Consider the following 15,547-nt stretch of genomic DNA (forward strand, 5'->3'; position numbering starts at 1 on the left):
TGTAGGACATAATTTTGTTCTATCACCAATAGTTTCCGAGAAGTTTTTTGTAGTTATTGATATTTTCTTTAATATGTAGAACATACTTTTGCTCTACGTTACTAAAGTTTTAATAAGGATCCCTAATCTTTTCTAGCAATAAATATAGCCTGTGTTACTCAGGGTGAAAGTATGTGTCTGATGGTGAAAGAATTTTTGAAGTCGGCAAAGTAGTTTTTGAGTTTATTCATTACAAACATACATACACGCAAAAATACAAATCTTTCCTCTTTATAATATTAGTTATTAAAAGTGTGTTTGCTATTGCTGGCTTAATACTGAGATACTGAGATCCTTTGGTCACATTTTTTTTATTTTATACCTATTGTCTCGTCGTGGACACAACGGAATTTATTTTAGAATAAACTCTGATAATAGTTGATAAGTGCGTTTAATTTAATATAAATATTAACAGTAATGTTCTAGCCGGCGCTACAACTGTCCAAGTAAAAACAAGATGGCACAGTACTAGAAACACAAAAGTGGACGGTAGAATAATAATAAAAAAGAAGCGCCTGCTCGAACAGGCCGAGCACGTAAATTGCAAAGTTGTCGTTAACACCTATGATTTCTGTATTATTCATATGAAAATATGTATTAAATGGTAAATTTTATTACTGATTGATGTCTAAACTAAATAATTCTGTGCTTTTTAATGCTAAGTAAGTACGCTATTAATTAATCTACCACTTGAACACTATACGTAAACAACTTGTAAATAATTAAGTTTCTTGTACAATATTAGTACATACATACAGCTTAACAACGCTGTGGAATTAGTAAACCGCCAGTGGGAATAAAAAGAGATCGATCCTATTTGCTAAGCGACGAGTCAACTACTCCCTATAATTCACTAAGCACTTGCTGTTTGCCAAGTATTCCATCTCGAACGGATGCCACTGATATATTTCACTGATGTGTAAACGATTACTTTTCTACTATGTTGTTATATATACGATAGAAATAAGTATACTGGCATGGATACTTGTGTGATCTTGTATTGTTAAATATCTTGAGAGTAATCCTTTAAGTTATCGTGGGAACGCATCAGACACTCGTTGTGAGCGAGTGGGAGCCAAAAAACTAGTAACAATAGCGAGCTTGTCCCATCCAGGAAGCTATTCGTCTCCGCCTTCCGTCTTGAATTATGGACCCAAACGACAACGCTCATTTGTGGCCTATCACGATAAACACTTACACGCTGCGCACACTATACCAACGGTTCAGATACATGCAGCTTATAATTTGTAATGGAAATAATATCAAAGCGTGAAAGTCGCAAGGCACGAACCCTCAGTTTATAATGATACGTTAGCCACCTCTATCATTACACTCACACCTGGTATTTGTTAAACTACAAAATGTTTTATGACAAATCTATTGTGGATAATGACGGCCCAAGAACCGTACGTAAAAAAGATGTTTATAAAATTGACGTCGACATACCAAATTACAGAGAAATTTGGGGCTTTTATCGTAATTGTAATACGTTTTATGGCATTATTAAGTACTCGAATTGACTCATTAATTACTTTTTAATAGTGATGCATCGAATTGGTGGGGACAAGGGGCGGGAGCGGCCGCCACTCTCTATCATTGCGTATAACGAGTACAGAGCCACTTCATAAACCGTAATGACTTGCGTAACATTAACTTTAGAGATGTATCGTGCCCGTAGCTACTAGGGGGCGCCCTATTTCTTGCACTCGTCGCCAGAATATTAACGAATTTCGGTTCGCGACAAACAACAGTTTAGCAACAATAATAGCCAAACTTGAACCATTAGCATATTTTATTCGTTACTTTTGCCGGTCGTCGGAACAGCCGGGGGTTGGCGAGGGGTCGGCAAAGGGTTATCTCTGAGCGGCTGCCGTGTGCTCGTGGCGGCAACTCTCGTGTAATCCTTTATCAGCGAACGCTGGCTGCCAGGTCGAGACAACCCTGAGCCCCGGCATCTCTTGCTATATACCTACGAATACAACAATTTATCAGTTAGACTTCATATGATATTTCTATATGTACTTACTAATCGCAATGATTTTTATGGCAATTCAAAAGCAATTTTTTGCATAGTACTTTTACATTACTATTACATTTATAAATCATATTCTTGTTATCTCTGTAAGTATATGTATATCTAACCTACATCACGCGTAAACTGATTGTGATTCGTTTTGAAAAACAGAATGCTAAAAGCCTATCTCTACACACTTTTTTCTTAAGTACGTTATCATTACATTTACTTAACAATGCTTTTAACTGATAATATTGATTATATCTTTTAAACTAAAAGTCAAGATGCGTTTAGAAAAAATAGTAAAAGATTCTTAATTGCTAAATTAAACAGATAAAGAAAGCGAGAAATCAGCGAACGTCCGCTGCAGCACTTAACAACGGAGTGGATGCGAGACGACTGCTAGGCACTGCAACAAAACAATATGCAAATATCGAGCGGCGACGACCGACGCCACAAGCGCTTCATTTTCATGGCAAACACTTGTAATCCCGCTGTTTCGCTAAATATAATATTTTCATTACGCGTCTTTAAGAGGACCCCTCCAAACAAAAAACAAGATTACTTTCTGAAGTTTGAAGCGAAATGACGCTTAAACAAGGTTAACTCAATTTGCGCTCAATTCCTCTCGCTCGGGAGGGTGCTGCGAGAGCCATATTTTTTGCCCCTCCGTAGCCGCTGCCGGCTGCCGGGCCGCGTGGATTATCTCGATTACTCGATTATCAGAATTCGGAACAAGGGCGGTAATGGCTCGATAATGTGGTGCTGACTTGTAGCTCGCAACATTCGCCCTGACTTCAGGTGGTACAGTACATCGCGCCGCACCCCACCGCACCGCAACCGCAGTCAAGTGTCCTTTCCATTTCACAGTACGTATAGTAGGAGAGACATCTAAAGTAGATTAAGAAATGTGTAAGTATAGAATCTTTGGCATTTGATTCTCCTCGCGAGGGTACACCGAAAAGACAGGAAGATTTCAATAATTAAATTGTTCTTGACGAAAGTTGTCAAGCAATAGGACAAATTCATATCATAAACGTAATTAAGTGAATATTCTGTAAGCTAGATGTGGTTAAAAAAATTTAAAGATTAAAGCAGATGGTCGTTGGCAACGTCGAGCGTTTGGTGACCTATAAATCAAGACTGTGAACAAAGCTTGAAAATTGGAATGAAATAATTGTTCTAACGTCGGATCTTGTGAATTCTGTATAACTAATGATCGCAATAAACGAATCGCAAATTAGGTTTCTGAAAAATGTGCAGGGGCTCCGGGCAGGCGCGTGGGGACCGATTAACGGCATTTGGCTAATTTGTACGGTGTCTTTGAAAAATGTTTAGAATTTCCATCATCGCATCGAGTCGAAATATTATGATTAAAAGATTTTATTTTTAGTAAAATTCGAATCCAAATCTCTCAGCTATCCATGCCGAGTGTGGCATATTTCTATGTGAATAAGGAAAGATCCAAGACAAGAATAGAAAGCAAATTCCTTATTCTCCTTTCTACTTGCTCCAAAAATAAGATGCAAAATATGCTTTATAAGTTCTCCTTACTTTTAAAGACCAAAACTCTGCTCTTCAAAAATATATTTTTTAAACTAATTTATTGAGACCAGGATTTTAAATTGTATATTTTCGTTTTGAAAAAATTGCCATCCGTAATTTAACGAATTAGTTGTACTTTTAGAAGTGATGCAACAAAAAATCCAGACATCTCTAATATTTTAATAAACTTTCATTTATAATATTTGTAGAATAAACAAAAACATTATCTAACATATCTTTTAACAATATAGTTTTTGTATTTCTATTATCTTCTGCAACCGTAGTGTTAAATATAATAAAAAATAGCTGTACAGCAACAATCCTTCTCCTCGTATTATTCTTACACATTTTATATTTACCACTTTTGTTTTAAATACGCTTTATAAAATCTGCATTTTGCAAAGAGGCGAGTCACATGTATCTGGATGGCTGAGAGCCGGCGGTCCAGCCGCGACCCTCGTCTCGGAGGCGATGCGAGGGTTCGTCTTTGGTTAGCGCCGTCAGTCTCGTATTAGGAATGTTCGATATTTAATTAAAGTGCGTTTTTGGCGATCCGGCTCCAGCGTGCCTCCGCTCCAGGCACAATTAAATTTTATTAGAGCCAATCGGAAGTTAAGCCCGTATTAAATAGACAAAGATAGCGTGTAGACAGCACCCCTACATTACTCGAATCTTTACGTAACTGAGCTATATAAATTGGTGTTTATTAAAAGATATAAAAAAAGGTTTAAACGATTTACAAAAGGAGAAGATTATCAATTCGTCTTTATTTTTTAAGTTATGCGATTATATCGTCAATTCTAAACATATTTAATGTTTTAGCAACCAATAGGGACTCCTATGTTGGTCGTATATTTATTTTTTCATTGTTTTTGTATGCAAAGCGAATAGTTGCTTTTTGCATAACGAAATCTACATATAAGCAGATACTTTCGTGTTCTAAATTTAAATATTTGCAATGTAATGTTTCTACGTAACATCTTGACGTCTATCGAAGTATTTAATCTAAGAAAAAGGAATAACAAAAATCTCTGTATGTTATTATTATTGTTTGATTTGTTAAATAGCAGAAGGAGACTTTGTACAAAAGTCGATTGCTTGGGTACCTCTGTCCCATTCGTGTTTCAACCGTGAAACAGTTGTGTTTGCATGGCTGTGTTTCGGTTTGAAGGATAGGATATGGTGTGAATTTACGGGGTATAGAGGAATAACACCTGAGTCCTCAGGAATAGCAACGCGTGGGGAGTATCATGGGCGAAACAGTATACTCTGTTATGTCCATGGTACTGCTCATGTCTATAGGCGACGGTTACCAATTTACATCAGGTGAGCCGTCAACTTGTTTTCCAATTCTAAGTTGTATAAAAAAAAATAGCGGAATCTTTCAATAGTAAAAAAAAATATTTACGATTGAAGTTGGTGATTTTTGGCGGAGCAAAATTTACTTGTTATTTATTGTTTCCAGATGATGTGAAAATTAATATCATACATACATAGATACATATCTGTCACGCCTGTCTCCTATTAGGGTAGGCAGAACAGTAGTAACAGTGGAACGCCAAATACTTTGATTCAAACAGACCACTTTCGTTTCCGTCACATTCATCAATCTTTTCATATACGTTCACCAGTTACGGATACTTTTAATTCGACCTTCTTCAGCATTTCGCCTACATCCGTCTACATCATATACCGGATATACATCCGTCTAGGGCGGCCTCTACCGATATTTGAATGAGATTTGGCCATTTGAAAGTATTACGAATTCTTCTTTTATCCATCCTCTTCAACGCAACATTCCCTTTTCGATTTTTCTCATTACATCGTCTGTCAGTCCACACTTCTCTTCGATCACACTATTTCCTAAAAAAAAATTTATGCCCATAGATAATGTCCAAAACTTAGAGCTCTACCTACAAGAGCGTAGCTCTTAAATAGGATAGATAGGTAATGTCATCGAATTATTCATAGAATGAAAATCAACTAATACCAATAAAAACTGTGCTTTTTATCCCAAATACGTACACCACAGTTGTATGAGTAAACTATTTGAAATAATGTGTGGTGCGTTGTTGGCGACAGCGGGAGTCCGGAGGCGTGCCGCGCCTCGCCGCGACATCGTTTTCGCGTGGCCGCGTCGCCCGCCGTCGCTCGGGACTGCTCGCTTACTTTTTGCTGCGAGCGACCCTTGGGTGGTCCTTTATACCCCATATCATCCACCTACATGATGACAGATCTATGTTACTTTTTGTCCGCAGTTGCGGGAGGTTTTTATCAGCAGCAACTGTCGACGACACGTTAATGGCTATGAATAATTTTTGCAAAATACTTCACGAGTGTGTGCACAATGAACTCCCTGATATTTTTTCTACATTTGCAGTCTTTGAATTTTATTTGTGCCACTAGCTTTTTCCCCACTACTTACACACACACACTACTACACAAGTAATGCCAATAAAGTAACCCGCTTCTAGATACCGTCTCAAGATGAAACATACACCAAAATTTTCAATTAGACCATAATTGTTAAATCCGCCTCTAATTTCATGCAGTAGTCTTGCGGGACGCCGGAACAAACATGCAGACAGGCGGACAAAACTCGTAAAACTTATGATTTTATAGCTATTTTTTATTTATATTATTGGTATTTTATTGTTAATATTAAAACACTTGATATAAATTTTTCTTATATACCTCCCGTGTAATATGTAGTTTTTTTTATATTACAACTTTATTATATTAGTAAGATTCCTTAATTCCAATGACAGGATATAAAAAGAAATCATGAAAAGAATGTATAAAATATGGGAATAAAAGACGAAATTTAAAAATGATTATTCCCTTTATCTGATGATAAAGTGGAACACTACTGATTTTCGTAGTTGTCACAAAGCAAGCGTTCCTTTAGATGAAAATGAAAGAATAAATAATGATGAATGTAGATTAGAGTGGATGTCTCCAGGCTGCAACACCGTACGGCGACTGTCGCGTAGCTTCCTTAATTTGTTGGTGCACGCAAACAGCGTTCACTTCAACTGATAAAAAGTGTTTGCACACGTAATTGAATGCGAAATGAATTGCGATCAAAGGTGGGTCGGAGCCCCGAGCCGCCCACGTTACAGCCGAGCGATGCCGGCGCGCGGCGCAGCACCTACACCGACACACAGCTCTTTTTACGATGTTTTAATTTATTTGTAAAAGACGCGCGGCGCCGAGGCGTGCGGGCCCCGGGCTACGGGCCCCGTCCGATCCCGACGGCTTAGCGTTCAAAGAAACGTTAAAGCGCCACCCTCGTTTTCCCGAATTTTTCTCTTTATGTATACGTCATCTCGCTTTGGATAATATTGCCAGTCATATTTCACAGACAAAGGTAACAATAGGATAATAAAGTGCGGTCATAATCCGGCAACACAAAGGTGTGAAATGATGGCCGGCAGGCGAGTCGCGGTCGCGGGGCGCGGAGCACGGGCGCTCGCGGGAACAACTCACCAACGAAATGCGAACACATCAACTTTCTTTACATATATGTATAGATAGATTAAGAAAAACTGGAACTCATTTACAGGACATTCCTGTATAGCGTATGTAGGTGTATGTTTTAGAAAATTCCCTCTTATTCATATTTACTTCAAGAGATAAGATCGCGAACTTTCTGACTCTTTCGGGATTAATCTGGTATCAAGAACACTAACAACACCGCTTTTAATCCGATGAATTTTATTTAAAACTAGGATCACGTTAATAAAGTACTCCTGACCTGACATCGTTTAGTTGTCTGTCGTGGTGATTGCAATATTATTGTGAACCAATTGATAATAAAACCGATGTTCGGACCAGTCTACGCTTACTCCACATACACCCGTTAACGTCGTAATTAAACTTTGATATGGGAGTGCTGGTGTCCTGAAGCTATTAGGTAGTGGAGTGCATTTGATATGTGAATGGTAGCTGATCGCCCTCGTACGAGTATTCCAATATCAATTTTATATAGCGGACACAAGACGCACAGTGGCGTGGAGAGCCCTCGGTCACATTGCAGGGCCATCGGCGACCCGCGTCAAGGGGCGACAGCTGTCACATTGGGAATCACTTGCATCGCGCGCTCCATTAAATTATGATGAAGTCCAAATCGCGCGCTCCCGGCTCCAGCGTCATGGTGACGAGTGGCCGCCGCGTCGTGTCCAGCGATTCACCTTCACGAGTCGATTGCCGCGATACGTATCACTCGAGCCACTCTACTCATGATTTCATATTTTTTATCGCTGCCTAATGGCAATTCATAATTTAATTGAATGGCTTAGTAATTGGTGGTTCAATTCTGACATATTATAGATGAGAATATTAAGCAAATTGTTTTTATTGTAATTCGAAATTTTCATGCAACAACAAATGCATACGACCACTGACTCCGATGCTACAAGAGTCATCAGGCTGATTTTACGCTTCGTTGTTACTCTTTTATTGTATAAAAACAATATAATTTAAGGTTTTTCTCCGCAAACATTTAGTTTCACCTTCTAGTGAGTAAATAACTAGATATTCATTTGTTTTCTCTACAATCATTCATTATTATCTACAATATATACAAAAATTAACATTACAACTAGACAATATCAGTATATAACAAATATTTAATGAAAAACCAACAACCGAATTAATTATTTTTGTAATTTTAGTCTGTCTATATTTATTCCGGCATCGGATAAAAATTGGTGCACCAAATTTAACGTAGTTTATAGGTGTACTTAAAACCTAGCGTATATTTTCCCTTGACACATCACCTAGAGGTGCTCTATTGAATTGGTCTTTCTACTTCCAAAATTCACGCGTACAAAATCATGAACAAAAACTACGAGTAGTCAAAAATACAAATGTAAGAATTAAGTACAATGAGCAATCGCTAAAGTGGTCATTTACACGTAGGTCCGCGGGCAACCAATGGCTGTGGATACTGTTTACCAGTACAGATCATTTTTAAAACATATTAGTGACTAATGAAAAAATCGCATGCCCAATACTTGTGTATATAAAGTATGTAATACTAATAGAATGAACTGTATGCGTTTACAGGACCTCCCGGGCCACCCGGCAAGAGAGGCAAGAAGGGCAAGAAAGGAGACCCCGGCGAACCAGGCCCACCGGTAAGTCCACCTTCACTGTCTCCGTGCATGCTCCGCTCCAAACATTTTTCTTTTTTTTTATGCAATTTAGAATGGCATACAACCTAATGGCCCACCTGATGGAAAGTGGTAATCGTCGCCTGTAGACCTGAACAATACCATGGACATAACAGAGTACACTATGTCGCCCATGATACCTGTCGTGCGTTGCCATTCCAGAGAACTAAGAATTTTGTATGTATACAACACTTCCGCGTGAAGAGATAGAGAATATTAGTAATTGGCTTTATCGGCTACATTGGTAGCAGGCTGTCCCTATCAGGTCGGCCTCCACGCGGTCCCCCTGGAAACCATCGTGATTAATACTTGTGCAATGGAGTAACTGACCTGCTTTCCTCCTCAGTCATTATCGTCACTGGTGCCTCGCCAGCGTATAATATAATTCTATAGTTAGGAATTTTTAACAGTTTATAGTAAAAAAAAATATATCTAAACAGCATTAAAAAACAAAATATAATATAAATAACAGTCACGATAACTATTACACAGGGGGTATCATGGGCGAAACAATATACTCTGTTATGTCCATGGTACTGCTCATGTCTATAGGCAACGGTTACCACTTTCCATCATGTGGGCTGTCAGCGTGTTTGCCATTCTAAGTTGTATAAAAAAAATATCAGGGTTGTAGTTACACATGACATGTTTGCCAACACTATTGTATATTGTACAAGACAAAAGGAATTTATTAATTGTTCAATGTTCAAAGACGGGCTGTAAAAACTGTCGACGATTCCAAGCTTACAGGCGGCATCGAGTCCTTAAATCTAAGGCCGAGACTGCCTCCCTTTGTGTGTAATACCGCTTGTATAACGGATCTGTCCTATCCATAGACTACTACAGTGACCGTTTACCATCAGACGGGCTGTATGCTTGTTTGCCTTACATTTGTGATATAAAAAAAATAAATTATAAAGCATAAAACCAAAATATAACAAGGAACGATGTCGTATTTATAACATGTAGGTAACTACATAGTTATGTTGCCATTCCGCCTTCATAGACATGTATTCAATACTTGTACTTACTTAACATTCTTAATTTTTATTGAGTTACATTTTCTAAGATTTTTTTAAATATTTTGTTTAATAATATAAAATAAACATAGAATTTATTATTTATACAAGGAAGTAGGTACATAATGTTATCTGTTTTCTTTTTTATTTTATTTTTGTTTGTTTCGTTTCCAGGGTTTAACTGGGGCGGCAGGAAAAAATGGATTTCCGGTATTTAATTGTTAAATTTATTATTTTCTTATTTTTTATCAACTTTTTTACTTTCAAAAATGTATAATCCCTACTGACAATTCTTTATTCATCACCTCTACTTTCATTCTTGCGCGCCATCTATAATGGAAATATAATATTAAGAAATAATAAAGTGATTAGGTACTTTAATTACTATCATAGCACTTTATGATGAAGAACTTATACCGAGAGATGTCGCATCGGTAACAAATTATAGAGGGCGACGTTAATTAATTGCATATTTCCCCACATCTACTCCAATCTCTCTTGTTTTTCATGTTCAGTACTATTTTTCTATGGTGTGTTGTACCCAGATGTGACGTTTCAGGGGAGCAAAGGCGAAAAAGGCGAGCGAGGTTTCATGGTAAGATCCGGGTGTATCCGGGCGAATTACCTAGTGTTATAGCTACACCCCGGTCCCCGGTCCCCGCCCCTCGCCCCTCGCCCCCGGCCTTGCCTGTCTGTAGTGTGTTCGGTGTCTACTAACCGAGCTCTTCAGCTCTTTACAACTTTTTATAAACAAATTAAGTCACTTTCTGAGTTACTAGGAGTTGCAACGTCATCGACTTACGAGTGCAAACCTGCTAAATCTAATTGTGCTATCGTCTAGTCGGATACGAGCGTGATAATAGACCGACCGCTGAGTAAAAACAACACGCTTTCCTCGTGCCCATATCAACGCGACGCTTGTTTGGTTAACTTTATATGCTTCATGTAATATATATTACCGATATATACACCGAGTTCAGAGCTGGAGAACAAAATGAAAACCGGACCAATGCGATATCAATGTATTGGTTGTAAAAAGAAAACTCGCAATCGGTGCAGGTTTCCTAATTTTTCACATAATTAATACGCAAGAGAGTAATAAAAAGATTATAAATGATCAAATTTTAATAATTAAATCTATTGACTCAAAGAATATAAAACACAATTAGTGAAAAACAAATAGAATCAAACGCACGCTATGAAATTCCGTTTACAAAATTTAAAATGTTTCATTATATCTCATTCTTCTTACAATGCTACTTTATTTGTTTACTAGCTATTGCCCGCGACTTCGTCCGCGTTTCCGTCGTTTTTCGTAAAATAAGTAGCCTATGTCCTTCCTCACGGTTCAGTGGTTTTGATGTAACAAACACATTTCCCTTCACTGCTCTGCTCCAATTGATCGTAGCGTGATGAAAAGTATACTATAACCTGCCCGGGAGTGTGAAGAATAATTGTACTAAGTTTCGTTAAAATCCATCGAGTAGTTTTTGTTTCTATAACGAACATACAGACAGACAGACAGACAAAAATTTTACTGATTGCATTTTTGGCATCAGTATCGATCACTAATCACCGCCTGATAGTTATTTTGGGAATATATTTCATGTACAGAATTGACCTCTCTACAGATTTATTATGAGTGTAGAAGATATTTTATGTAAGTGTATCATTCTATAAGGAAAACCGGGAAACTGTTTCCAGACTGAAAACCATGAGTTTCCATTCATTTCATTTGTTTTGTTCCTTTTGAAACAAATTAATCGTGCTAGAGTATGCAAGATTGTGAACACAAGCTACACATTGTACACAGTGTTACCTCAGTATTTATATAAATAAAGTTGTAAAGATGCTGCAGACTCCGCGCCCCGAGCCTCTGCCCGCCCACTCTCACAACACACTAACTTGGCGCCTTCCAAATAATATGCGTGTCTTACCTTACTTACCGATTTTATACTGCGTAGTTTATTTTTATACTAATATAATTGAAAAACCTACACTGACAGCACAGGAAGTGCTTACGTCGTAAATATTATGTATTCACTAATGTTGTATTCAAAGAGTATACTACTATGTATGTTTATAACCAAAAACCCATTCATATCAAATTCTCCCATAGATTATACTATTGACTGCTTACTATTGGTCGTAACTATTGGTTTTCTAAGGTTGATGTTTCCTTCCTTGCTAGTATCTAAAACTATAGCTTCTCCTGACACTGGCAATTGTATTTTTATTCATACAACACTTGAAACACTATGTCTATTTACTATCTACTTTTACACACTTACGAGTACAGCCTGAGACGAGACTCCCTGTCGCAACACTAATTATTTAAATTAATATAATATTACATCACGGTCTCCGCTCGTTGTCTAGAAACGTCATTTTAACCGCATGCAAAGATCCTTAATAACACAATTTGCATCCAATGTTGTCTACTTGATATAATTTTCAAGCACGTTCCCCTGAACCTTTACCTTACTTGTAGAACCCTATTAGAATGAAGTGCCAATACATTTGCCACTTTATATTTAACGAGTGCTTGAATAATGAACATTACCTACTATCATCCGCAGGGTCCCATCGGGTTGGATGGACCGAAAGGAGATCCGGTGAGTTGATTCATCAATTTTATTATTGCGTTACATTTTAATACTCTTTTATCTATATTATCAATGAATGGTTTTATTTTAGACATTAAATACTGATTCATGAAGATAAATCCTTGTTACAGAACTAGTATTATAAGAATAAATGCGTTTATTAGTAAACATGTTTAAGAGGTCGTGGGTACGAAGTGAAACTTATGCCATTGTAAAAGAATTCAACTGATGTTTAACAGATCCACAACCTTACAATTTAAATATATTTGTATTAACGCGACTTACCAATTCATGCGTCCATATTGGTCGACGTTCGATCAACAACTGTCAACTGCTGGTCGTTACCTCTACGTTTTATTGGATATTTTAGTTGGTAAATAATAATTACGGAAACGTCAAGTCACTATTTTGCAGTTAAATCAAATCAGCAACGGTGGCACTTGACCAACAGTTACGTTATAATACAAATATAATAAAATATTGGTATACTAAATGTAAAGATGCTAAAACTTGTTTAGATGTTTGTAAGACACAGGTTCGGGCTTTAAACGCTCGAACAAAGCACCTAGATGCAGTTATAAAATGAAACACTTTTATAGTCATATATCAAACGTCAAGAACCATCAGCAACGAAGACTGTGAAAGCAACGAGTAATTTTTTTCCACCTATATATTCCAGGGTCGACCGGGGGACAAGGGGCAAAAAGGTGAACACGGCAGTCCTGGATTCGATGTATTCTCAGCGGTCAAGGTGAATATTTGAACATCATTGATATATCTATTATTTAGTATTTCATAAAGATATAAGTGAAGTGACGTCGTCACGTAAATTAATGTACCTATTTATAAATAAGTTACTGTTTATTACTTTAAATTATAAATTACCACAATTGCAGGGTGTAAAAAGATCAGTGGACAACTTTAAAATAAGTCCGTACACGACAGCGGAGATCATAGCCGTGAAGGTACCACATTACTGTCCGCTTGTTGTGTCGCCAGCCCTCGTCCCGTAGTTAGGCATCGTTTTGTCGTATATGCTTCTACGAGTCTGTTTTTTTCGTACTTAGGACGTAATGAAGAGTCCAAACGGAACGTCAGCTTTACGATTAATTTGCGCCTCTTTTTTTGAAAGCATTTAAACAATTCGAATAACCGACACATATCAGATACGATATTTTTTATTTTAAACTATTTTAACTTGTAAATACTAATAACTATGTAAATATTTTTTTTAAACCAAACATGATGCATCATTAATGTTTTATTTCTATATATCTATCTGATAATTGTTGGTTGGTATTTTATTATGTATTTATGTGTTAGTAGTTAGTAAAGCCTCAGTGCCTCACATCTGCCATGCCATGCCAACGCCGTCTGCCATCTTCATACAGCACAGAGACAATTAGAAGCCTTTTAGTAATGAGCAGATTTTCTAAAGATTTATTAAAAGAGAAACAAAATACAAAACAGCCATTATTTGTCAATAAGTAACAGGAAAGAAATATATGTAAAATATGACTTATATTGGATTATATTATAGGTACTTTGTAATATCGATTAGGTATATTATATACAAGTATATACCTTAAAGGAATATATGTGAAAATCCTCGATACGGGTGCTTTAATTAAACTATACAGTATAATAAAAATGCAGTAATTGATACCGTAAATACCAATTTTTATATTTAACCATGTTTAAAAATTTCAAACTACCGTTGTAAATTTCAAAAGATCTCAAGCTCTCAAGTCAAATAGCCAATAGCCAAGTCTTAAGTTTGTATATCATAATAGGTCAATCAAATCTGATAATACACCAGTAATCAAAAATGTATTGAAATACAGTCCTGTTTAGTGTTTTCGTATCTGACCTATCAAATAGACAACCGTTATATACGAGTAGACAATAGAGTCTCACCCTGTTAAAAACAAATTCAACATAGAGAATTTTGTGACTTTATCGACTGAACTTTAAAATTATACAACCATGCTAATTGTATGGATCAGTATAGTGTATAGTACCGCGTAACGCATACGGCGCGTGGCGCGTGGCGCGTGGCGCGTGGCGCGTGGCGCGATGTGGCGAGGCTGGCATGTCACATGGCTCGTGTGCTGTTGTACTTACTAGACGAACTGTATGTACATAGGGCCTGCAGGCGGCCGGACACAACATCTCCGCGCAAACCATCATACAGCTCAAGGTGAGTGCCACCTGCCGCCGCTTGCCCTCCCAAGCAACACATACACACCTCTACTCTGCTTTTCAACTGTATATTTTTAGCAAGGAGAATGTTAATAAAGCTGTATTTTATCCTTATGCTATACGTATTTGTTGTGAGTTACAGTAACAGTAGTGTCGACTTAGAAGTGCACGTTGTGAAATCTCCTATATACATTATGTAGGTGGAGTCATATTATTTATATATTATTCTTACTTTCTTGACTAAAGCATTTTTTTTTCTAATTTAACAAACAGAGAATATATAGATATTTAATTAAAAAATATTACTAATATCACCAGGATATTATTTGATACAGTAAATTATTTGACTATATACATGTAAATTTACTTTATAAATTATATAAAAAAACTGTCTAGTTTCATGCAAATTCTTCTCCGCATATAACATTCCAACTGTACCACTAAATAATGGTAGAATCATAATATATCAACATTATAAATCAAGTTTATTAAAGATTGTTTCTATTATATTTTGTTCTAACATGATTGTTTTTAGGGTGAACCCGGCGAGCCGGGTCCCCCTGGCCCCGCAGGCCCGCAGGGTCCGGAGGGATTGCCAGGCCACGACGGGCGGACAGGACCCGCGGGCACCGCCGGCCCGCCCGGCCCCGCCGGTCCTTCTGGCCCGCCTGGCGCCATAGGACCTATCGGTCCAATTGGACCTTCTGGACCTAAGGTAATTTATGCTCCTTACTAACTTAAAACATTATATGTACATTGATCTCCATATATTGCCTCCAACTTTTTCAAATTAAATAAAAAAGAAATTAATATAATAATAAATTAATATAATTGGCACTTATGAACAATACAAACCATAATTTAGCTATGGACTATGGAGATTGTAAAACACCATGTTCCAGCATTAATATTTATTTACAGTTATAAATTATGCGTGTATTTCTA

The 15,547-nt window shown here is 37.1% G+C and overlaps 1 protein-coding gene across 12 annotated transcripts in view; it reads left to right on the forward strand.

Annotated features, from left to right (window-relative positions):
- LOC113518974 (collagen alpha chain CG42342) overlaps nucleotides 1-15,547 on the forward strand; it is a 528,837-nt gene that overhangs the window by 495,779 nt on the left and 17,511 nt on the right. For 5 of the 12 annotated variants that reach the window (XM_052898576.1, XM_052898567.1, XM_052898569.1 and 2 more), the window contains exons 2-8: nucleotides 8,669-8,739; nucleotides 9,969-10,004; nucleotides 10,354-10,389; nucleotides 12,374-12,409; nucleotides 13,080-13,151; nucleotides 13,297-13,365; nucleotides 15,138-15,317. In XM_052898576.1, coding sequence (XP_052754536.1) covers nucleotides 8,669-8,739; nucleotides 9,969-10,004; nucleotides 10,354-10,389; nucleotides 12,374-12,409; nucleotides 13,080-13,151; nucleotides 13,297-13,365; nucleotides 15,138-15,317 — 500 coding nt within the window. Of the gene's footprint in view, nucleotides 1-8,668; nucleotides 8,740-9,968; nucleotides 10,005-10,353; nucleotides 10,390-12,373; nucleotides 12,410-13,079; nucleotides 13,152-13,296; nucleotides 13,366-14,546; nucleotides 14,601-15,137; nucleotides 15,318-15,547 lie in introns of all 12 variants that reach the window. The other 7 variants (XM_052898578.1, XM_052898570.1, XM_052898568.1 and 4 more) reach the window with 6 other exon arrangements.

The sequence above is a fragment of the Galleria mellonella genome, unplaced genomic scaffold (assembly GCF_026898425.1).
Source record: "Galleria mellonella isolate WM207_F2 unplaced genomic scaffold, CSIRO_AGI_GalMel_v1 utg44, whole genome shotgun sequence".
Classification (NCBI taxonomy): domain Eukaryota; kingdom Metazoa; phylum Arthropoda; class Insecta; order Lepidoptera; family Pyralidae; genus Galleria; species Galleria mellonella.